This window comes from Astatotilapia calliptera, chromosome 6, assembly GCF_900246225.1.
Source record: "Astatotilapia calliptera chromosome 6, fAstCal1.2, whole genome shotgun sequence".
Classification (NCBI taxonomy): domain Eukaryota; kingdom Metazoa; phylum Chordata; class Actinopteri; order Cichliformes; family Cichlidae; genus Astatotilapia; species Astatotilapia calliptera.
Window position 1 is genome coordinate 7,904,341 of NC_039307.1, and position 26,083 is coordinate 7,930,423.

Consider the following 26,083-nt stretch of genomic DNA (forward strand, 5'->3'; position numbering starts at 1 on the left):
TAGATGCTGAAGTTCAAATAAGGAAACCCAATACATGTGAAGAGAAGTTAGCAGAACAGTGCTGTGATTTTGCTAAATCAGTGCCCTGAGCAAAGACTTGAGAACAAAAAGGAGGAAGAAGATCGACATCACTGGGCACAATGCAATGAAAAGGAACCAGTTCTTACCCATGTATCCAACGGTGCCTACTCTCCCTCGTATCGTCTCCCCTTCAGGGATTTGCACAGCAAGGCCCAAGTCTGAAATTCGAATATGTCCTAAACGATACCCACAGATAAATCGCAAAATGAGAGAGTGTTCAATTTATGTTTCAGATTTAAATGCATGCTTTCTTAACAATAATTTTCAAGTTATAACTTACAAGGCACACGACAACATGCACACAAGACATCCACAGTGCCGTGGAAATGGCCACGTTACACTGACTTGGAACAGAAGCGGGGAGAAGGAGAACGAGGGGAAAAGAGCGGTGCTAAAAATGAGCACATTGCTCAATTTCAAGATATGCCCAATTTGGAGAATAAATGATCTAAGTGTGAGTCAGAGGAAAGAGCGTGATGTGAGAAACTTGAGATGACTTTTCAGCCCCAAAAGATGGGGAGACGTTCTGCTGCTGGGCTTGAACATTATGAACACGACAAGTTACAAAGTGCGTGTTTGTTTTGGACATTATGAGCCACAAGTTACAGAAAAAAAATAACGACAAAACAAAAAAATGTCTTTGGAACACACGTGAAGTAAATTAAACAAGAAAGCAACAGTGAAAAAAGAGCTAGGACATACCACGGTCATCCAGAAGGATGTTTTCAGGTTTCAGATCCCTGTAAAGAGAAAAAAAAAATGACACATTAGAGATGAATTCTGATTTTGTGATAATTTTAACAACAGGGAGAGAACATTAAACCCTTGGATAAATATTTGTATTATTTATGAATTTACTATTCTGTTTTCATTAGTTGCCTCTTCTCTTCTTGAGCTACTACAGCCTTTCATGTATCATATATCTTTATTTGCTTCATTTATTGCACCGGCCTGTAATCTCCTGGCTGAAGCTTTAAAACTTAAGCCTTTTTTAATTAAGCCCAGTCTATTCTATTCTATTTAACTTGCACAGCAACATGTTATTTTACTCTTTTGTAATCAAATCTATCGGACTGCTGCCAACTTAAAACCACAATGCCAACTGTGAAGGTTACTGTAACACATGCTGAGATCAAGACGCACGGCATGTTGTTATAACTACACCGGCCATGTGCATGTGGGTCTTTTAAGAACATCAGTGTTTATGTTAACATTACTCTCAGGCCCCATTGAGTTTGACATGTGAATTACACCTCACTGAAATCAGTACACCATTAATCTGGTCACACTTCATCATTCAAGATTTCCTTCTGCACCCTTCCCACTGTTACCCTCCGGTGGAATAAATCGCTTCATAACACCAGAGCTGGAACAAATGGTTGGAAATAGTGCTGGGTTTTTTGTTGTTGTTTTTTTCAGCCATCTTGAGCACTGAAGTTTGCCACTTAGGTCTTTTTCCTCAATGTATCCATATTATATTACTCTGCTGGGTTAAATTTGTTTTCAAAACGCACATTATTATTCTCTTACTGTACATTGTTACTGTACATATCTTATCACCCCTGGCCTGTTATGCACCATTATAGTTCCTGTTTCTTTAAGGTCAGACTGGACTCATACAAAGCCCAGTTTGCTTTGACTGGTCTGTTGGAATGACAAAAATGAGGCACAGCTGGTTACATAATGGCGTAAGGTTAAACTATAGCTCCAACCACAGTATAGCCACTGAGATTTTTGATGGCTGTGATGACTTGGAAATCCCAAGTTATACTTTTATGTTTATATATGTCATCTATTTTTAATCTAAATGTGACTTTTTTCTTTATAAAAAGGAACATCCTGGTGTATTTAATATGAGAGGTTTTTTTAATGCAGCTACAGAAAATTAAGATGGTACACAAGCTTAGGACAGAAGGCTACGCCCTCACAGTAGCTGAAAAATATAGCTAACATTGCAGCACAGACATAAATTTGTCACACGGCATAATTAGTACAAGTTCAGGATTTTAACACTTAATAGCTGCAGATTGAAAAATAGCCTGGTTTACATTAGTCTTTATGAGCTTCTGTCACTATTTTACAGTTGTTCCCTTGTCTGATTAGAAAAACAGAAAAGCGTGTCAGGGAGAATGGGTTTATTAGGAATTCTGCTGTTTTAAAATACAGTTTATAGAAGTACACAGAGTGGAAGAGAATAAACAGACGGTAATATTAGTCCAATTTACCCTTAGCCACACTCGAATGTATCTCCAAATATATATCATGTTTGGATATTGTATATTTCCTACATATTAATTTCATTGGACGCTTTGCTCAGCCGGTAACAGAAAATTTGGTGTGCTATAGCTCAGACATTTCACAGTTAAAAGTGATGAAAACCAGCTCTATCAAGGAAATAATGGCAGGCTATCCAGGTGCAGATGGGTGCATCTGGATTTAGCTGGAGCAGCTCTTCATTCTTTGTTTAACTGCATTTTAAAGTAGACTCTTAGTGGGTATTATGCCACCAAAGTTACATAGATACCAGAAAGGTTTGGACTACAAACAAACTTTTTTGCAGCTTAACTGCAGTGTTTTCTGATGTTGAAAATAACCACATTTCATCTAAGACCACTATAGGCAAAAACAATTTCTATTCCATCTGCAGTAATTCATATTTGGCATGAGGGCTTCACCTTTCCATTCACATACTTGGAAAGGCAGAGGCGGGGGAGCAGCAACAAGACAGTCAGCCACAATCAAATATGGAAACATGACATGAAATATGGAGCTGGGTTCCAAGCAGCTTGCAGATCTATACTGAAGGTAGGATAAGGCAGCTTAAAGTATGCCTTATGTGAGATTTACTAGTTAGATTTGTACAAGGATCTTAGCTGAGCCACTGGGTGATGTGGGTTAGCACTGAGATCAGGTGATTTATCAGGATCTTGAACTTGACAGAACTGAACTGCCAGAAGTAATGTTGGGCATGGACTTTAGCCTTTGTAACTTTCCAAAGGTTTTACAAGCACTTTAAAATAGTATCCTAAAAATTTGCAATACAGGGAGTGCAGAATTATTAGGCAAATGAGTATTTTGTCCACGTCATCCTCTTCATGCATGTTGTCTTACTCCAAGCTGTATAGGCTCGAAAGCCTACTACCAATTAAGCATATTAGGTGATGTGCATCTCTGTAATGAGAAGGGGTGTAGTCTAATGACATCAACACCCTATATCAGGTGTGCATAATTATTAGGCAACGTCCTTTCCTTTGGCAAAATGGGTCAAAAGAAGGACTTAACAGGCTCAGAAAAGTCAAAAATAGTGAGATATCTTGCAGAGGGATGCAGCAGTCTCAAACTTGCAAAGCTTCTGAAGCGTGATCATCGAACAATCGAGCATTTCATTCAAAATAGTCAACAAAGTCGCAAAAAGCATGTGGAAAAACCAAGGCGCAAAATAACTGCCCATGAACTGAGAAAAGTCAAGCGTGCAGCTGCCAAGATGCCACTTGCCACCAGTTTGGCCATATTTCAGAGCTGCAACATCACTGGAGTGCCCAAAAGCACAAGGTGTGCAATACTCAGAGACATGGCCAAGGTAAGAAAGGCTGAAAGACGACCACCACTGAACAAGACACACAAGCTGAAACGTCAAGACTGGGCCAAGAAATATCTCAAGACTGGTTTTTCTAAGGTTTTATGGACTGATGAAATGAGAGTGAGTCTTGATGGGCCAGATGGATGGGCCCGTGGCTGGATTGGTAAAGGGCAGAGAGCTAAGTCCGACTCAGACGCCAGCAAGGTGGAGGTGGAGTACTGGTTTGGGCTGGTATCATCAAAGATGAGCTTGTGGGGCCTTTTCGGGTTGAGGATGGAGTCAAGCTCAACTCCCAGTCCTACTGCCAGTTTCTGGAAGACACCTTCTTCAAGCAGTGGTACAGGAAGAAGTCTGCATCCTTCAAGAAAAACATGATTTTCATGCAGGACAATGCTCCATCACACGCGTCCAAGTACTCCACAGCGTGGCTGGCAAGAAAGGGTATAAAAGAAGAAAAACTAATGACATGGCCTCCTTGTTCACCTGATCTGAACCCCATTGAGAACCTGTGGTCCATCATCAAATGTGAGATTTACAAGGAGGGAAAACAGTACACCTCTCTGAACAGTGTCTGGGAGGCTGTGGTTGCTGCTGCACGCAATGTTGATGGTGAACAGATCAAAACACTGACAGAATCCATGGATGGCAGGCTTTTGAGTGTCCTTGCAAAGAAAGGTGGCTATATTGGTCGCTGATTTGTTTTTGTTTTGTTTTTGAATGTCAGAAATGTATATTTGTGAATGTGGAGATGTTATATTGGTTTCACTGGTAAAAATAAATAATTGAAATGGGTATATATTTGTTTTTTGTTAAGTTGTCTAATAATTATGCACAGTAATAGTCACCTGCACACACAGATATCCCCCTAAAATAGCTAAAACTAAAAACAAACTAAAAACTACTTCCACAAACATTCAGCTTTGATATTAATGAGTTTTTTGGGTTCATTGGGAACATGGTTGTTGTTCAATAATAAAATTATTCCTCAAAAATACAACTTGCCTAATAATTCTGCACTCCCTGTATACTTCCGTAAAGTTGGCAGAGTTTAATCCAAGATATCCTTTAGTGAGAACCAAATCAAAAACTGCAAAATCTTAAAATTTGAGTCAAGACCATTCCCTCTCAAACTTTACGTCCAGCCTGTTAGGCATCGTGTTACAGGTAACTTTGATGGCATCACTGTGAAAACATCACGGTTATTTCTGACTTTAGAGAGTTCCTTTCAGAACCCCAAAAGACATAATCTATTTTTTTTCCTTTTACTGGTAACGATTCACATGAGAGCAAGCTGAACTTTAAATGCCAGGGCATTTAGCCAGCTGTAAGCAAATACTCTTGTACCACAACATGCTTACATAACGTGGTTCTAGGGCTTTAAACCTCACAATATCGTCCACAGAGACACAGATCCTTAAATATCTGTGAACAATTCCCAGCTCCTAAGCTCAATGCAGCAAATATGATGTCAAATCCATCCATCCATGTGGAGCATATCCACAAGAGGTGGGGTACAGCCTGCACAGGTCAAACTCACCTTCACACTTACAGGCAATTTAGAATTACCAATTAACCTAATAAGCACATCTCTGAACTTTGGGAGAAAGCCACGGTATCCGGAGAGAGCCGAAGTCATGAGCAGCACATGCAAACTCCACCCAGAAAGGCCAAAAGCCAGCCCGTGAAATCGAACCTAGGATAATCATCCTGTGAGGCGGCAGTGTTAACCAGCATGCCACCCATAATATGGGGCTACTGTTTAATTTACTATCTACACCTATTCCAAACTTTTTTCTGACACCATGTGTGAGCTTACCTGTAAACTATCCTCTCACGGTGCAGGTCCTCAAGGCCACAGCAAATCTCAGCAGCGTAGAAGATGGCTCTTTGCTCATCAAAGCCTGAGTTCCCCATGTTGTAAATGTGAAACTTTAAGTCACCGCCATTCATTATGGTCAGCACCAGGCACAGCGCATCCTTGGTCTCATAGGCGTATGCTAGACTAACCTAGGAGAGGGAGGCAAATTTGGGGAAGAGGTAATAATGGGAGGAGGCAAGAAGAAAGGAGAAAATGTTGAAGAGGGCATGAGTGTGCTGGAGGAAGAGGGAAGAGAAGTGCTAAGAGACTACTGAGTGGCTAGAAGAGCATAATTGCTTTATTTGGTTTGCTTAATGTCCCAAATAATCATCCATTATCCAGAATGGAACGTCAAGAATGTACACAAAAGAAACAAGGAGATATATAACAGATACAGAAAATCATCCTCTCTCTAATCCCACCATCCGTCTCTTTTCTTCCCTCATTCCCACCAGCCTCCCTTCATTTCCCCTCCCTGTGGGTCAGTGACACACAGGGTACAGTGTGCGCATACGTTGTTGTGTACAAGCAGGAAGTTGCTGCCATCAGGAGGATTTCCATCTGCTAGAGCATGTAGTCAGAAACAAACCACAAAAGGAGATGGGAAATATTCTCATGGGCCAAGTGAACAAAACACACACACTCATATATACATATATATACAAAATGTACCTAAACAAACACACAAATATGTGCTCCAAACCAAAGTAAATAATCTTTCTAAATTCTTGTTTATGTGTTGGCAAAATACATCAATTTATTGTGGCACCACAAAAGCCTTTTAGTTTGCTTAGTGATTCATTAAAATGTATGAATCACTATGAGCAGACATCCAAAAACTCTCCCAAATATCGAAGACGTTCAAGTGTGTAATCAAATGTTCAGTAATTGCTACTCTAGTATTATCGGTTCAGCTTTTGTTGTGTATGTCTTGCTGTATTTATGGTTTACACGCATGCAGCAAGACCCTTAACGTCCTGAGCTCTACTCCTTTGCCTAAAAGTTAAGCATTTTCGTAGAAGTGTGGTTTATTTCATTTATTCTTATTTATTTTACTGTGAAAAGGGAAAAATCCTGTTTCAAAGAATATGAATAAAAAGTGTCAGCAAAAATAATAGAAATATTCAGATAATTCTCATATTTATCTTTGTATTTTCATGCTGTTCTTCTATGGAAAAACATGAAATTACAAGTCTGACTTATCTGCAGGGGAAAAAAATATATTATATAATAATTTCATTATATTGGTACCGGTATCAAAAAAAAATTCAATATGATATGATAGTGAGTCAAATCTGCATCGCAGTGAGGCAGCTCTACCTCATCCTCACCTGCTGGAAATTTTAAAGCAGGGTCACCCTGCTCCGTGTCTCACACCCACACACAAAGAATATGCGGATAGGTTATTGGTTAAAACATACAGCAAACTAACAGTATGCACTGACTAATACCATGCAGTGATCACAAAAAGGTAAAGAAGAATAGCGAGAGAGAGAGAAATGAGGGGTTTGAGAGAGCACTTGACTCTTCTGCTTGCTACTGCTGTTTGGTCAGTGTTGCTAGGCAACAGAGCTGCTCTCGTAGGTAGAGAGGCACATGAAGAGTCATCAGTTCTGCCTGCAGCACCGCGAACAAACACGCACACACACAAACACGCACACACACAGAATCATGTGCCAATCCCAGGTGACAAGAGCTGCAAGTCTGAGGTTCTGTAACAAGCCCACTCTAGCCTGTGTGTGCGCGCGTGTACGTGTGTGCACATGCATGCTCGTACACATGCTTCTGCCATGACTCACTCAAACAAGGACAGGCTACATAGCTCATGCTGCATCACAAACCAGCTAATCCAGCGTGTAGTACAACTCAAACGGCAGCCAGTACATTCAAACAGTGAACATGGACAGGCTTTGAGGCAGGGCTGCAGGAAAGCCAGGTTACTGTACTACAGATAAATATCACTGTTAAGTCAAAGTCACACAGTATTTTTTCCTTTATGCACAAAGTACACACTGCATACAGACCAGACATTTACATGAGTATTAGCCACTCCTTGCCATGTTCCAAGAATGTTAAATGAGGACTTGGTGTAATTTTGTTGTCTTTGGAACAATCAGTTTTGAAATAAGAAGCAACACTGAGCCAAAGCTAAGCTTTCTTTTCCGGCCTGAGCACCTGAGATGTGTTTGTGCATGCAGCTGGACGAAATGGAAAGAGAGGCACACATCCCCAGTTTTCCAGTGGGATCGGAGTCTTGATGAGAATACCGGTATGTAGTATTTAAGCTGGATCAAAAAATTCAAGCATTTCATTTTTTATATTCATGACATGTTGAAAGGGGAATAAAGAAAATCAGAGCGCAATACAAGAGGAAGCAGTGCACTGCTAGACAGGTATGCACAGTCAGACAGAAAAGGGGGGCAAGAAAACTCAACTCAGTTATTCCACAAAACTATCGCTTAATAAAGTCCTACTTTAAATATGAGCCATGACTAATACGATATTTCTTTTAGTAGTAGACTTCTCCTTTTGGTTTAGCACTGAAATTAAAAGATTTAACAATAACCTCTACAGCAAGGGAATCTGGTGGCTCTGTTACATTGTGCTAGCATGCTTTCATAGGCAAGAGTGACTGTAGTGTTACTGCGGTTATACAATGAAGAAACATTTTTATCCTGATGTGAATGGTCTCTTTTTTTGTCCGTAAGACACGAGGGTTTACTAAATGGTTTAACGAATCTAAAAGTGATTCAAGTCATATGTTATGGCCTTAACATATTTTGGAACAAAGTGTTATATAGCACACTTCAAATCACGCAGTGAGGGAGTATCTCAAAAGAATTGTGTTCCATCCATCCAGCAGACTTCTACAGACTTGGAGAGTCAGTTCAAAGGCACACTGAAGCTGTTCTGTTAGCATGCGGCAACCCAATACCACACAACGACACTTTATGTTGTTTTTTCCTTTAATTTGTCACCTGTCGGTAGGTGACTCCCTAAAAAGGTTTCCGATGCGCTGCTAGCCAAAAACCACTGCTTACTCATGCCTATGGTTCAATTTATAGAAATCCTCCATAGGAAAATCAGCCAAGAGCAATGGCATCACTAAGAGCCGGAGGCACAGTGGCAGGCTAATGATTTTTCTTTTCCTTAGGCTGGCACACATGCTCAGAGAAAGGATACTGTACCATTTCATTCTGCAAGCAGCTGCTCTGCTAAAATGTGACTTGTGTCTGCAACTCAGATGCCGCGGGTTCTCTTTTTAAAAACAATTCAACATTTCTAACAGCCTTTGTTTTAGGTGGTGCGGTTGGACAACAAGGAAGAGCAATTTTGATGCCATTTCCTGATGAAGGTGGCACCAATACTATTGTGGCATTCTCTGGAGATCGTTTTAGCTTGTTCCTCAGATTGATGCTTCCTCAGAATTTTCAGTTCCTTAAATATCACATTTGGGTTACACACTTTAACATGCTGCTTTTACTTGATGACAGATTTGTTTTGGTGAAATGAATTCCAGTCACATATGGCAGGAATGTCTGAGAAACTTAAGAGTGTCTGCGACGTAATGCTGAGCTGTCACAGAGTGGCAATCTTAAAGTAAACCATCACAGAATTCTGGGGGGAGCATTATTTTAACACCTCTGCCCCAAGAAGGCAAAAAAAAAAATTTATTAATCTAAAAATACACAGGAACAAAACAGTAATTCAGTAATGCATTGACAGATGATTGAGGGCTGACAGTATGCTCCAAATGAAATCAAATCTGGCGTGTTTGCAGAATAGCAGGTTTCTTATGAAAATAGCCAAGCTGGCTTCGATTGCTGCAGCACAATCAGCGAGCGCAGCTGAACTTGTCAACGTGTTTCCACATCCTCCCTAAACGCCCCGCAGAATGCTCTCACCTGCCACTGTTCAATAAGATCATGCGTCTTTTCCCCCCTTTTGTAGTTTTATCTCATCATGTCTTTTTTCCACTGTGGCTCACAACCTCACTAAACAAACAGAGCTCGAGTTGTGGCGTCTATCTTTAAGAGCTGATCGACAGCCTTTGCAAACACGCCATTCCGTTTCATTTGCAGGATCCTGCAGCCGACAGTGCTCTCACATTCACGCATGCACGGTCTCGCACATAGACGGGCAAAACAAGTAAAATTCGGTTGAAAGGTTGAATAAGAAAAAAGTAGTACTTACTACAAAACTACTGTTAACTTTTTCTAAAATGCGTTTTTCGTTTAGTGCCATTGCTTCACCTTTTCTTTTCTTCACTCGTTTCTTTTCCAGCTTTTTACAGGCGTACATCTTACCGGTGGCACGTACTTGGCAGGCACAAACCTGGAAAACAAGCAGCGAAAAAAACGTGATCGCACTCACATGCGCATTAAAAATAAAACACACGCCCCTAAAATATAACTAATGGAAGTTAATATGTCACACTGCAGATTTTCCCACCCAGCATCACTGGAGTGGCGACAAACGCTGGTGCATTAACTGACAGTTAACAGTTACTTGTAACCAATTAACTCATTAAAGTTTAACTATAACTTTAGTCATTATAATTCCACCTTATAAAACATTATTTATTCCTCATTTCTTACCTCGCCAAATCCACCTTTTCCTAGTACTCTGTAATGTCTGAAGGTATTTTTGGTTACTGGTTGCCTGCAGAGGTGCAATGAAGAATAAGAAAGGGATAAAGACAGAGAGACAAAACACAGAGGAGACATTAAATAGGAGTTTATTTCATTTTCACAGACCATGTGATGTTGCAGACAGAGTAATGGTCTAATATATTATTAATCCACCCTGATGACTGCTGTTTCCACCCTGCTTTGGTTTCAAAGCCATTATGCAAAGCATCATCAATTATTAACCACTCACACAGAATCACCGATTGGCACTACCACCTGTTTTAGTGCAAAAACCGTTCCTGCTGCTATACTTTAATATTTACTTTTTCGTTATATATCTCTTTTACTGCTTTAGCGACAGTCAAAGACAGTAATTGTTCAGCCTCAGACGACCTGAACAGGGAACGTTTAGTATGTGCATGTCACGTTTTTGATGTAAATCTTAATGTACATGCTTTGCATGTTTGCTTTTCCAAGTGTGTAATACGCTGTGACTACCCACCTCTCCAACCATTTCCACTGCAGGAAGCGAGAGAAGTACATGGACTCCTGGTAGGAGGAAAATGGAGCTCCACTCAGATAATCACGAACTATTCTGGAGCAAAGGAGAGACAGAGAAGGGGGAGTGGTGACCATTTTAATAACATATCAAATATAACAATAACATCTTACATGTCAGAGTAAACCAGGAAAAAACCCAGATTTCATGTTACCCCTAAACACTTCCTTTTTTTAAACCTTGGCAGTGACTACAAACAGACACATCCTTTGACTGAATACCCACTGGATTACATACGGCCACATCTGTATATATCTGTGAACTTTTGTGTGCGCCATGGACATTGCAGAGTTCAAAAGTCACTCTCAGTGGAAAGATGGAAAACACTGAATGTCAATATGCCACCATGAAAAACGAAAAATGCCTTTGAGCAGGGAAGTTCCACTCAGTTCAACCAGGAAACGGGATTTATGGAAACCGTTTTTTATTGAGTCTGAGGTTCAGCGGAACATCTAATCTCATTTTACCTGCCACGTGAATGTGGGTGTAAGTCTGGAAACACACACACACAAAAAGGACTGCATTTTTCTTAAATTCTTAGCAAAAGACGGAAGCCACTAACACCCAGCAAAAATATAACTCTCTGCGGGGTCACAAAGGGTGACAGTCTCACCGTCTCCTAGCCGTGCATAAACTGCCACTCCGCTGGGAGTTGTTAGGACACGACTCTTTGACATCCGTGCGTCATCCTCGTAGATCAGTGTCTGTTTTCAATGGTCTCACCACAGATGTTTGACTTAAACACCATCTCTTGACACTAAAGCGGTGAGCTAAACAGCACTGATGTGTTGCGGTTACTTTAAGGCTGAGCTATCTACTGTGCTTGCGTTGAGTGTTGGCAGATTACATATTTTAAAAAGTAGACTGACATAACCACCAGGACGTCACCCAGTGGCTTTGGATTCTGCATTTTGAAGCTTCAGCGTTGCTGCTCTTTAAAAAAACAAAAAAAACAAAAAAAAAACCCAGAAGTAACTGTTATGGATGAAAGGGTGGAGTGCTGAACAATCAGTTAACATTAGCTAGCTTAGTTAGCAAACTGCATTCTTAATCTGTACAGATGCAGCATACAGACACACATATTCAATGCAGTTTTATTTATATAGCACCAAATCACAACAGTCGCCTCAAGGTGCTTTGCATTGTAAGGTAGACCCTACAATAATACATACAGAGAAAAAGCCAATAATCATATGACCTCCTATGAGCAAGTGACAGTGGGAAGGAAAAACTCCCTCTTAACAGGAAGAAACCTCCGGCAGAACCAGGCTCAGGGAGGGGCGGGGCCATCTGCTGCGACCGGTTAGAGTTGCATATCAACTATTTAGTGCTAAATAACAGACTAATGAAATAGTAACAGAAGCACAAACATGTTAGATGATCTGTACTACACAGCAAGTCATATTATTAGCTTTGTAATCTATAAAAAATGTTTCAAAGAGCCTTTTTCAAACCAGCCTCAACAAACCAGCCTGACACAATGAGGAAATGCAGTTTTTAACTACTTTTTTTTAGATCCAGGGGGTGCTCCTTGAATTAAATGAAAGGTCAGTTTCTATTGCTAAAGTCTCTACCAACAGAAAATGGCAAAACTGCAATTCCTGAAGTGGCCACTTAAGGCTGAGTCAGTCATCATTGAAAATGTCCAAGTTATCAAGATAAAAAGGTCACTGATAGCCTGGTACAAACATTTATAAATATTTTAAAAAGGGTTTCGTCCCTATGGGCAGCTTCCCCTTCAATAATAATCATAGGATGGGAACATTCTTTCTAACTCATCTTTAAATGCCGGTAGGGCTTAAACTTTATCGGCAGCTACAGTCGATAGCTGTCTGGCGTCACCTCAACTAGCTGAACTGGACCTCTTAACCATATTTGTGGTTTTGGAGTCTTTGGGTTCATTTTTAATGGATCGTGACTTGCTGTTTGATGCAGACTATTCAAGGACTTTATGCTTCAGTTCTGGTGAGAAATTGAAATATTTTAATAGTCTGTCACAAATTAGAAGGTATTTGTGTTTGTGCACGGATGGAGCTTTTTAACCATTCTTCATCTCATCCAAATACAGAATAATAATTTAAACAGAGAGGAGTCATATGCAGATACTAAATTAACTAAACTTTCCATGAAAGATGGACCTTAGCAATCCAAACCCCCAGGTCGCAATGCAAACATCAGCTTAAAAAACAATAATAATTTAATTATTAAACAATAAAACAGACTCCCAAAGACTCCTTACAGTGCCCCTCTAAGCCATTTAACTGTCAACTATAATAGTCAACATGATGCAAAATGATCAGTTTCTTCAAAGCAAGCAGTAATCATCTTCATTACATTTATCCTTGTGACACAAGCTGCACTATTCCCAAACTACAAAAACCCCACATGAAATAACAAATACTCTGGGACAGTCATGACAACCACTGCCCGGTGTGATCACAACCTCCTCTACCAGCCAACAACACATGACTAAAAACCAGAGTTACAGCACACATTCTCCTCAGCCACCCAAATGTCAAAGATATGCTCATATTTATCCAGCAGATTTTCCTTGACCATATTTTAAAATTACTTCATCACTAAGGAGGACAAGGATAGCTGCCTGTGGTTACCAACAGTGCTGGAGTAGCTGTTCTTGGCAAAAAGACTTGAGAGTAGAGAGTTTCCATCGGGGAAGCACCCTCGGCTGTGTGAAAGAAAACTGAGTTATGTCATTATGGAACTCAGTTGCTCTGTAAATTAAGTGAACATCCATTTGAATTGTTTGCAGGAGTAGAGTGTCAACAGGATTTTATCAATCTACCCTTTGTTGTTTCTCAGCCTACAAGGGGTTTGTGTACATAAAATCTTTCTCCTAAACACGTGCATTAGCATGTTTCTTGTTCCTTGTGTATCAAACTTCAGTTTCCACTCTGTCACTGAAGAAATCAAGAAACAAAAACTATTTCCTCCCAGATTCTGTTCGCTTATCGGTTTGACAGGCCTGAAAGGGGCTCCAGAAAGGAAAGAGCTGAGCAGAGCTGCAGACAGCCATCACTGGGAGTAGAAATAAACACAGCTACAATATGGCTTTTGTTAAACAAAGGGAGCGGGAGAAGACAAGAAGAGGGAAGAAAAATCAGCAGTGAGACCTTTGTCAACACAGCGGATATACAAAACATCACGATACACATGAGATGGGCCACACACACACTACTCTCAGTATGACATAACAATATGTTCCACTGCACCAAGAAAATAAAAAAATAAAAATCCACAAGTGAGCTAATATATTTCTGTTAGTGGGAGTGCAGCTCTGCCAAAAGTCACGTTCACACGTGCAGCACCATGCTTTCCTACAGGTTTTCCCTTTGAGAGAAAAAAAAACAAACAACGGAGCAAACGCTGGTTCAGAATTACACATCGGAATAAAATATGAAGTTACACAACGGAATAATACAAATAATGATAGTGAAAGGAAGAAGTGATGACCAGAGTTGGACGGGAATCCCATTCAAAAACATCTGAGCTGCTGCTGCACGGCTTCAACACGTGCCTGTGTTGTTCTCTTCGCCGTTTTGCCCCGCTCTCCTTCACACTCTCTTTCCATTTCTCCTCACTTTTCCCCTAATTCTCCTTTTCGTCCTCCTTTCCTTACTCTGTGTAGGTTTTCTAACGATGCGTCCTCATGCTCTGCATTTCTTCAGACTTATCACTTCATCACCTGCTGAGTTTTGAATCCAGTCAAGAAATGGAGCAGATGCTGTGCTTCTCACATCAACAAAAGCGCAGTATTCTGGTTATCCTCTTTCTCACACCGTTTCCCTGCTCTCCCTGATGCCCTTTGGACAACTTGGAGGAAGACATTTATGCAGGAAGAAGGAAACTTGCCTAACTGAACATGACTTGAGATGAGAGACTCTGTGGAGGTTTTTCTGGGTTTTGCTCATCTTAAACATAACCAATGAAGCTCCCAGTTTTAGTCCAGCACAAACCACATCACCTCACTTCTTCTACACATGCATTTGCCAACTTTTTCCTTCACACACCACCTCCTGCTGTGTGTCTGCATTGCTCACTCAGCCTCTAAACCCTCAAGCAAATCTCCCCAACACAGAGAAAATTAAGATATGTGAATAAGCTTTAGATAAACTAAACAAAACTTCATACTCAATTAAAATCATCGGGTCGAGGAAACTTTTTGGGAAAAATTAATCACTGCTTCAAAACATTCTGGCAACCGCACGCTTGTCCCTGTCAGCCACTTTGACTAGCTAACTTTGCATTCCTGTCTTCATGGGTCTGTGAAAGTGGCCGCGCTCTGTCAATCAGACATTTGCATAAAGGTTCCCTATACCTGAGGGAGGGAGATAATATCTGACTGTATGCAAGAGTGCATGCTGATGTCATAGCTGGGTGTTTTCTCAGCAATGATCCCCACTTCTCTTGAGCTCCTGTTTGGTGAAGCTTAAGTGAATCAAAGGTTAGTGACAGCATTTCCAATCCAAATCCATTTGCCCTTGTGGTTATGAGCTCAGACTTCACAGAAATTTTGATTTTGCCAGCAATGACAACACATGGCTCCATCAGCCCGCTGATTTAATGCATGCTGTACATGTTACATGTAAACCTGATACATTTGAGTTGTTTATTTTCTGTTGTTTAAGAGTAAGATTTATATTTTTATGTGCTATGTGCATAAACTAAATTAATCCAGTTTAAAAAAAAACGTGGTGGGGGCGCACCATCTTCCCAGAAAGGAAGCCCACAGATCGAGTTTTAATTTGCATATTGCCCAGAAGCTTCCTGAAGATGACCTCAAAGATCTTATCATCAGGAAGCTTGAATCTATTTAACACTACAGTTAATAATGTCTTCTTCTGTGATGTGATCAAGTGATTTATCAACCAGAGACTGATAACAGCTAGATGGGTGCACAACATTTAAATGCTAAAAAGAAAGGTTGGGTTTTTTGGTTTGTTTTTTGGTAACCAACCAACTGATTCCATGGCAATGCTGTTTCATGTACCAAAAGAAAAATATATGAATTATAGTTCCAGGCATTGATTACAATTATTTCAGTAAACTAGTAAAAATAAAATAAAATACAGGAATAGACCCCAATGTGTGTTAAGCAGACCTGGGTCACCGAGGTGGTTTGGTCAGTTCACTGTTAAATGTCAAACAATCTGAAAACATCACCTTTGTAAAAGTAATCTGATGTATTGGTAAATATCAAACTCGGGATAAAATAAGAATTGCAAAGCTGCTTTAGTAGAATTACAGAATCGCAATGTGCACCAGGAAATTTGGCAGAATAAGCTCTCTTTAATAGTAGACTTGTCGTGGTCCTTGGTCTTTGACCTAGGGTTATCCTTGGTTTTGTTTTTTGGATCTTTAGTTGTGATTACCTTTGTGCTATGGGTTCTTGTTTACATTTTAGTATAGATGTGCATTTACTCCTTTGTGTGTTTCAGGTTAACCTAGCTTCCCTAGTGTTCCATTGTAGTTTGTTGTCAAGTTTTTGTCTCAGAGTTAGATATTTCACTGTTTACTCGTTTCCTGTTTTATTTTGACAGTCATGCATCTTTGGATCTTTTGGAGATTCTTTGTTAGCTTCTGCATTTTGGACTTTGCCATTTTCTGGACCAAGAAGCATGTTGTTTCAGGTCCATGAAGCTTTTTCCTCCACATAGTGTTTCTTAAGAGCCTGGTTAGAGTCTGGTTATCATTTTCCAAACATCTTGCCAAACTAAATTCACCCAGTTGGAATCTAACTAAAACAAATGCAATCAGCTAACCAATCGGCACACAGTGCAATCATCTTAGGGATTAGGAATAAGTCACTACAACGACTTTAAGTAGTAACAACAGAGTATAGCATATGCCGTTAAAAATATGTAATATGCCTTTTATGTGTGAAATGATTACCATTGCACTTACCACTGTAATATAATTAAGAAACCAAAACACAAACTGAGATGATACTACAAATATGAGCGCATACCCGAGTATCGCTGAGGTGTACGTGTGTCACTGTATGTTCAATAAGAAGTACATGTGTGGGTAATAATCCCCAGTCTGTTTGCTTCTCCTGGCTCTCAGAGCAGGAAGGAGAAACACCTGCAAGTGTGTTTGTGTGTGTTTGTAAACCTGTTTGTGTGTGTGTATGTGGCGAACACTGAGGTGGCTGTTGTTTTCATGCCAGCCATCCGGATGCTCTCTCTGCCCACTGCTCCTTTTCATTTGGCTCAACTATGCGTACGTATTTGCGAGTGTGTGTGTGTCTGTGTGTAGTACGGCATTCCAGGTGCCCGCTGCCTCATCATCAGCAGTGACAGGGAGCAATGGTCCACACACACACACTTTCTTTCTCTCTCTAAAGATTCTGCTAGTGCCTACACTTAGATGCCCAGACGCAACCATGGCAAAAAAATAATCATAATAATTATATTTTTTAAAAAAAAGAAATAAATCAATGTATAAAATTCCATTTGAATTTTCCCTCCACAGCCTGTCTGCATGAGGGCTGCGCAAATAAAAGAACAAATAAAAGCAGCAAGTTAGATTTAAAAACATACTTGGTGCAGTCATTGAAGAGCTCCTTACACGGACTCTGCTCCAACCTCTCCCGGCACCCAGCGACAACATCCTGGGGTATGTCAGGCAGATGGGCTGCCGACTTGAGGGTTTAAAGAGACAGAAAAACAGCAGGTGAGGCAAACAGATGCAGAGAGACAGAAGAGAACATGCTCAGTGTAACATGGTCACAGATTGTTGAAGATGTGAAAATAGATTTTATACCAGAATTGTGCTTGAATCTTTCTGTTAGTGAAAAAACAAAACAAATTGAAGTTCCCCTGTCTGTTTGCTCCGACTCATTTCAGTCAGTGAGAACATTAGCATTTATGTGAATCAGCTTAAAAATAACTGCCTTGTGCAGCTGTAGTGAAAACACAAAAGAAGACCTAATGGGACAGTGAAGTACACATTCACACATGTAAGAGCCAGAATTAAATGCATGACTTGACCATTTTATCTCCAGCTTACTTTATTTACCGATAGCTGAGCATATTTCCAGTTAACAAACAATTAAATAAACCCTAAGCAGTTTTATTACACTGAATAAAATTCAATGAGACGATCATCTGGAAGTGCATGTATTAACTTAAACTAATATATAAATCATTTATGGCCGTATCATGCAGCCCTGTAATTAAATGAGCAGGTTGGTGCATCTTACCCCATTATTAAAGTATGTGTCTAAAACATTCAGTCCACAGTCCCTCCTTTTCTCATCGGGAGCTAGCTGATACATAGCCTGTCACAGAAAAACAGAAGTTGTAGGAACCACAGCAAGCCATGCTCATTCAGCCATCTTTAAAACTTCTCCAAATAAGGTCAAAGTCACAGAGAAGAAAGCAAAGAAGGCTGAAGCAAAGAGGGAAAGATGCTGTGTTAATGAACAGAGGAAATCAGGGACAGCTGACTAATGGTGGAGAGTTAGCAAAGACAAACATCTCGTTTTAGTCATGGCAGCAAACTGGGAACTATTTTCTTCTTTTCACCATCACAGATTGTGTCTTTGGTCAAATATGGCTGTAGGCAGGGACACAGTCTGGAGTTTGACTGCTTTGCGCCGTGTGTTTTGTTTGAAAACACGCTCCACAGAGACGAATGGGACTGAGCAGCACTACTACGCATCAGCCAAGACACAAAGTCCTCGGGGAGACTCGTGGCACATGTTGACGACTAAAAAGTTGCTCATTAAATTTCAAGCATTTGTCAGTTGGTGTGTATATATGTGTCTGCCTACCTTAAAAAAAACCCCTAAAACTAAAAGAAACAAAAACAACACAAATCTAGGACCCCATTAAATTCCTCGCCTGTTTTCCTTCTTGCATACCATCAGGGGCCTAGACACAAGCTTGGGCCTGTGTTTGCCTGCTCACCCAGGGGACCTGCCTCTGACGTTGGCTTGACCTCATGGAGGAGTGCATGGAGGAAGGGGAGGAGTCTGCTCCCTGACAGCTTCTCTAAGTCGCTAATCACCCACTACGCCCACCCCACCCACCTCCCTATGTGACTGCCAAGAACAGGCAAGGGGACTTTGCACTGACTTTCCTTTCCTGTCCTGTCCATTGCTCTGCGGGCCCTGATCCAGGAAGGTCTCGTGGGAGAAATCATAGACATATGAAGGTAAAAAAGACGGAGAAAGTGAAAGACTGGCAAGAAGGTGACAAAGGGGGTTCTGTAAGACACAAGAATACTTATAAGGATATCAGAGAATATGCAGAGTAGTTGCAATGGACTCAAAGTCTTACCACAGCATCCATAAATTCCATGCAGCGCTTCAGCTCTGGCCTTGTGTCACAGTACTGACGGAATAACAGCCGACCAATGGGCTGCTTCTCACATAGACTAGTGTAGTCCCTCTCTGAGAAGAAGACAGGGGAAGGAAAAAAGATGAGGGGGAGGGAGATAGAAGGAGAAATGTAATACAACACACACTGGACATTACGCTACACCAGCGAGTCCATGAGATGATTACGCTAGGAGGAAATGATAACCCTGCGGCATGAAACTGTAAGTAACTGTATATTTTTGCCCAGCGAAACAAAAAATTGTTGGAAACCATTGAGCTATATCACTATATTAGTGGGCTTAAGGGATAAATTGTTTTCATTTGAATTAACTTTGCGTTGTGAGCCAAAGTGAGAAACGAACTGGTGGATGCCTTTTATAGTTCTCACAGTTAAACTCGAAATAGTCGCAAAAGGGCAATTAAAGGGCAGGAACTGTCACGTTTCCTGGTGACAGCAAAACAGTAAGCAATTTTTTTCTGCTTCTGTTTTGAAACAGATCTCCATCCACATGAAATACAAAAAAAAATGCATTTAAAGAAACATATACATTTCAAAATACAGGACAGGCTTAATGTCTGAAAATTTGTTTTGAGGAGCACAAAGAAACACTAAAAATTACAGTATGTGTAGAAACACGAATTGTCAATTTTGATCACCCCATTCGCTTGTGAAGCGCCCTTTTAAACATTTTAAACCTCAGCATGAGCATTTTCACAGCTGCCATCTTAGTGTTTTGACGTGGAATGTGACAAGAAGGGGCAGGTCTGTGTGTAAAACCGCACACTTACTACAACAACCTGGCTGTCAGTCACAAAATCATAAGCCAACGAGCATGCCGCAGATAATCCACCATTTTGAAACATAATATGTATGTCAAACATAGTTTGAGCTAAAATGAGTGGCTGAGTCCACAAGCTCAGAAAAACAAATGTCTCCAGAGTTCAAGACAGAAAACCATTTTCTATAGGAGTGTTTTTGCAAACACACTTACTGTCATCTGGTGGTCTACAAATAAGAAGCTTCGTTTTTCACACCTGAAAGCGACGTCCATGTTTTACAATGACAACGTACCAGTCCTCTCGTCCTTTGTTAGCTAACAACAAGCTAGCACTAACTAGCTGCTTTACAAAAAATACAATAAATAAATTTAAAAAATTAAACTTTTTCCCCAGCGTATATTTTGTTTTTTGTTTTTTATTATACAGAGTGTATTTGTATTTGTATTGCTTGGCATGTTTAACCAAAGAAAAGCAATACTTGCTATAATCAATAGATTAGGATAATGGACACTGAAGTTGCGTAAAAGAAAAGCTTAAAAACTGGGAATCTGAGAAGCGATTATCTACAGTACTCTGCAGAGGTTTTCAGCCACCCGTCATTTTTTATATTTTTCTAGAAAAATGTAAAATGTGTGCAGTGATTTTTTGAAACATGCAAACCTAGATGGAAATATCGTATACAAAGCAAAAACAGGGGTTTTTTTTCCATCTGAAAATACAGATGGAGGCACTTTGAGCAGACTGAAATGTAGAATGCAGAATGGAAGTAAAATATAAACAAATAGGGAGTGGGTCAGGACTTTTCCTCATTATTTTATATCTAATACGTCTTAGCTAAAACAAGGTTTTTCCTACAAATAAACACACTTTTTCCCCCAGACAGATCTAGCTATTAATTTTCCACAAAGTAATGGGGATCTACACAAAAATAAAAAAAAATAAAATAAAATGTAAGGGTCAAGTTAAAAGAAATTCAGCCTCCACACCACGGAAAAAAATGAATTCTACCTTAAAAAAAAGAAAGAAAAAAGAAAGAAAAAGCGACGTATTATTTTCTGGAAAAAAAGAAAAGAAAAACACCACATGATGTCACATATCTGTTTTTTCTGTACATATCTTAGCATTTTTGGCCCTATTAGCACTAATGGTGTCCATTTGAGTCATATTTCCTCTTGTACCAGCTTTCCATCATTGGTTGACGCTAAGGATGCGCAGGCACACAGGCAAGATAAACATACAAACAAAAACAGGCCACACACATTCATATACACAGAGGAAGAGAGATGCTAGGTATGAAAATTTGGGAGTGCTGACAGCTACAGGCAAACCTCCAACAGTAAATGAAATCTTCACAACAGCCCTCTCTTCTGCACTGTTTATTACACAGGATTTACTTCTGCAGCTCAGCGTTTCCTATTCAAACTTGCCACTTACATGAATACAGCACCTAACTTATCAGGTTGGTCAGCAAACAGAATAGAGATAGGATTTTTTTTTTTATTACTTCCCTTTACACAATGAGGCTGCTGTATTTAAAATCTGACCAACAGAAGCCCTTTCACAAAACTTTATACTGTACTTTGTTACACTTGCTTTCAGACATTATCTTTCATCTTTGATCACCAAGATTTCAGAGGCCTGCTTTGGTGTTTCCCCATCAGCTCTGTGCGGGAGCGGGGAAAGCCCTTTACACTCATAGCTGATGAAGGCAATTTCAGAGCGTTTGAACAGTATTTGGAGCAGTTTATTTGAACTCTGGAGTGGAGTGGTCTGGCTGGAGGAGAACAATGGTGTAGCTGTGTATGACATCTGTATCCCCAAATGTGGCTCGCGCGCTACTCTTGACAATCATTGAAGAGGTTACTGACAGCGTACGATTACGAGAGCACAAGTGGCTTTTATTTAACAGGGGACAATAGGCGATGCGAACCACAGGAAGTTGGTAAAAAGAGACAGGGCAAGATACTCGTCCCATATTCATTAGCAGGCATAGAGAAATCAAAATATAAAATGCAAATTAATTAATCATCCAGTTGGTTTAAATAAACCATTAGATCATCGGCACTGTAAAAAGCTGTACTGTGAAGTGGTGTTGGTAGAGGTGGTGACAGAGGAGAACCAGCTCAGGCTGTCTTCTCTATGTCAAGATATTTCATGTGAAGTAGAAAGCTTGAAGAGGCCATGGTGGTGCAGTGGTTAGCATAGTCACCTCACATTAAGAAGATTCCTGGTCCAAACCTCCTTTCTGTGAGGATTCTGCATATTTTCCACATGGTCTCCAGGGACCCCAGCTTCCTCCCCCAGAGTCCAAAAGGCATGCATGGCAGGCAAACCGGTGATTCTAAATTGCCCATAGGTTTTAGTGTGAGCATGAATGGTTGTCTCTGTCTCTGCATTGGCTCTGTAATGGACTGGCATCTTGTGCACAGTGTACCCTGCCTGTGTTCCTGTGATAGCTGACAATTTAGGAAAATAGGTAGAGAATACCCAAACTAATAAATGGCCAAAGCACAACATCAACATTGGCTTAGTCTGATAGTAATTTTCAAGCAACAAACCACCAGTGCTAGAAAATTTACCAGTGAAGTGCTGAAGAACTGCTGGACTAAGTGTGAGAATGGATTTTTACTTACTGTTGCACTCTGCTCAACCAAGACATTCTCTAACTGCTCTAACTTTGTCCTCTTTAATAAAAACAAAAGCCAAAGAAGACAACTGATCTTTATATATCTCTTGTTCTTAGACAACTGAATGCATTAACACCCCTCACAGTGGCCGTGAAGACAGTCTCCCAGAATATAAAGTACTGCATATAAAGTGTGTGAAACCGACCCAGAGGCAGAACTCAACACATTTTATATTTTCATTGTTTTAGTGGTTTTTGTTTTTTACTTTCAAAAGCATAAGACTGTAACATTTCTGCTATAGCACACAGGGTGCTGCACCGCACCTCGCATAACTCAAAGGCCTCAACAATCAGAAACAGCTCAGGCTGTGCTTTACAATATCGTCCGTGATAAAACCAGAATACATTTTTCTGTATAATAAAAATGTCGTAGTGTGATATAACAGTCTATAACAATACCATGAATTGAAATGCCCTATGTGCGCAACTACGAGACAAGCCCAGGCATGTCTGAAAGCAAGAGCACATGTCAGTGTCCGATTGAGACTAATTATCTAAAAAGACTTCAAAAACATGCAACAAAACAGTACTATGCAAAATACGTGAGAAAAATGTTCCTGCTAAATGTACAGTAATGTCGAAAACAAGGGCTTTAAGCAGTTATTTTACACTTTTACCTGAACATCCTAGGCTATTAGTCCCATGCACGGGACTAATAAAGGTTATCTTATCTTATTTCGCCTCCATTTCCTACACTTCTAAATGCTGCTGCCTGCAAGCTGTAAGCATCAAGAACATTTTTTCAATCTTTTTTCTGTATCATCAGAAATTTCATTATTATTATTCATTTGTAATTATTACTATTCGTTATCCATTACAACAAATTATAGGATAGTTTTGAGGCTAACCTACCCGTCCTGACAAACAGGTATAGATCAACTTTCTAATGCTTTCTTTTTTCACCATTTAATTTCTCACTGAGCATTAGACTAGTGAGTTCAGCCAGCTGACAAAAAACATGAAACTTTGGGTTGGCGTCCCGTCGGCCGTTCTGAAAATTAAACAAACATTTCTTTTGTTCAGAGAAAATGACCTCTGACAAGGTTTCAGTCTAGCATGAGAAGTTTTTCAAGTATTTCGGGACATTTTCATCCTAATGACGAGTTTTGCTTGTTGCTCCAGTGGTGGCAGTTCTCTGCTGAATCACAACACAACTGGCTGACTCTTTAGGGTGACAACATCTAATTTGCGTAAGAAAGAAGCCACAGAAACTATTGTGAAATTGTCTGGAAAGCATTTTTTTCCCCCACTAATTGCAAAAATATACCTGTTTTTCAGTAGGACTGTCAAAATTAAGAAAAGTATCTGTGTCACATTTCATTTTTACTCAGTAAGTTTCTCAGAATTATTTAAATAAATAGTACATTTACACCAGTTGTTAGTGTTTGATTTTTGCTGTACCCATTCACAGGTTTGCAACACGCAACAAATCTTTTTATGAATAAACACTGGAGAAATTTTTCTTTATTTTTTAACAATGGTAACAAAGCATTTCTATGACACTGCAGATCCACTTCATTGATGTTGTGCCTTCTCTCTCCAGTAGATTTTTCGTCCTATTTGTTGTACATGGTTTTCCATCCCAACCAGTCGAGGCAGATAGTTGCCCCTTCCTGATACTGGTTCTGTCCAAGGTTTCTTTCACAGTTGTGCTTCCTCAAAGGTGACTGCCTGAATGTTGGGGTAATCTCTCTAATGTTGTAGGATCTTTACCTTACAATTTAAAGGATTCATCTAGAGATGATTGTTATTGTGAGCTGATGCGATATAAAATTTAATTGGACTAATGCTTTTGACTTTTTGACTGTCATTTGTGTAGAAGGGAGTAGTTTAAGCAATTTGAAGCACATACATTTGTTTCTTTTATTGCATACTCCTTATCTACATTTATATTTCTATGAGGATGTTTACTCATACTTTTTGTGCTCCCCAACTGCAAAACCCCCCTAATTTCTCAATAATGTCTTCCTTGCTTATGAGGAACTTATCCAATTTCCTAAATATGAACAAATATGAAAGGAGATTGGGAAAGAGGGAACGCACACAAGGCAACAAGGTGTCAGAGAAAAATGGAACTGGTAAATAAGGGGATTAAAAAGAGAGGAGGGAGCACTGTAAGGCTCGAACTAGCACGGGATACTAACTGTCTGAGCCAGTGAATGCAGCTGTAATTACAACTCAATCAAAACTCCAATTTAGACCAAGACAGAGTAGATTAGTGAGACAGTGAACAGTCAGCTAAATGCTCACAAGCGTGCAATGGGTGCAGGAGTGCATGCCCGTGTTTGTGTGCAAACAGACACCTGCACGGCCAGTGCGCACTGCTGCTGTGCAACAAGCATTTAGTCTCCATCCAAAATACCTATGCTTTCAGGACCATGTTAACATGCTAACGTGTTTGCAGTGATCAAAAGTAAGAGGTGCCCATATAATATATGTATTAACTATGCCAAAAAAATAGAATGGTAAGAAAGAGATGGACAAAAAAGAAAGAAAGATGGAGAGAGAGGTCTAAGGCTGGCAGACAAAGTGCCTGCAGCCCACATAATGTAATCTAAGCTTCCTAGAATTACCGTTCACTTGTCAAGGCTAAGGTCAAATGCCTGACATTATCAAGACACAACAAAGACTCTGCTATCAGTCGCTACACTGTATTCTGTCCACTGTGCTCGCACTCTGAACGGGCAAGTGTGAGTGTTTCTGCACGTGTGTATGTGTGCACGCACATAACTACACGCCTGTGTGTTTAAGCACACCAGGAGGATTATTTTGATCTTGTACTCAGTGTGATAGGGAAATTACGCAATAGCATCTATGTAATAGTGACGTACATAAACCTTAACAGCTGCTGTATGCGCGCATGCACACACACAAGGACAAACACACACATGGGCAGGCACTTATTGCCCATTTTTAGAATCCTGTGCACATTAATATCCAAATGGGAATAAATACATGCAAGGTTATATTTATGTGCTCGGTACCATCCTCCTCACACATTAATAATAATAATAATGATAATAATAATAATAATAATAATAGATGGATTGATTTCAGGTTACACAAAGAGATTTTACATTAAATAACCAGAATTGCTGCTTTGCTGTTCTAGGCCTGTGCCTACCAGTTAAGCCAGCAGCCCCCAACCCCCAGGCCATGGACTGGTACTGGTCCGTGAGTCGTTTGGTACCGGGCCGCGAGAGTTGAGGCTCGGGTGTGAAATTTATGGTTTTCAGGGTTTTTATCGGTTTTATTTTGTTGTATTTATCCACGACACCTTAAAGGCCAGTCCGTGAAAATATCGTCGGACATAAACTGGTCAGTGACACAAAAAAGGTTGGGGACCGCTGAGTTAAACTACAGCTTACGAACACGTCTGTCCAGACAAAGGCAGTGGAGGCTGTGAAAAAAGCAAAAATGATCATAGAAACTAACACATTCAAACAAATAACGGATAAACATCGTGAGTTTTGAGTAGTGATCTGAACATCAGTGCTGGCTTGGAGATAATGATCCAGGAGGAGAGAGCTTTAAAATTCTTTCGCTTGGTCCTGATTGGGGTTG

The 26,083-nt window shown here is 40.1% G+C and overlaps 1 protein-coding gene across 2 annotated transcripts in view; it reads right to left on the reverse strand.

Moving 5' to 3' along the window:
- grk4 (G protein-coupled receptor kinase 4) overlaps positions 1–26,083 on the reverse strand; it is a 53,993-nt gene that overhangs the window by 11,400 nt on the left and 16,510 nt on the right. For both annotated transcript variants that reach the window (XM_026169969.1, XM_026169970.1), the window contains exons 3-11: positions 19,013–19,125; positions 17,932–18,009; positions 17,270–17,370; positions 10,653–10,745; positions 10,118–10,181; positions 9,714–9,854; positions 5,478–5,668; positions 784–821; positions 168–257 (exon numbers count right to left, since the gene is read on the reverse strand). In XM_026169969.1, the coding sequence (XP_026025754.1) occupies positions 168–257; positions 784–821; positions 5,478–5,668; positions 9,714–9,854; positions 10,118–10,181; positions 10,653–10,745; positions 17,270–17,370; positions 17,932–18,009; positions 19,013–19,125 (909 nt within the window). The remainder of the gene's footprint in view (positions 1–167; positions 258–783; positions 822–5,477; positions 5,669–9,713; positions 9,855–10,117; positions 10,182–10,652; positions 10,746–17,269; positions 17,371–17,931; positions 18,010–19,012; positions 19,126–26,083) is intronic.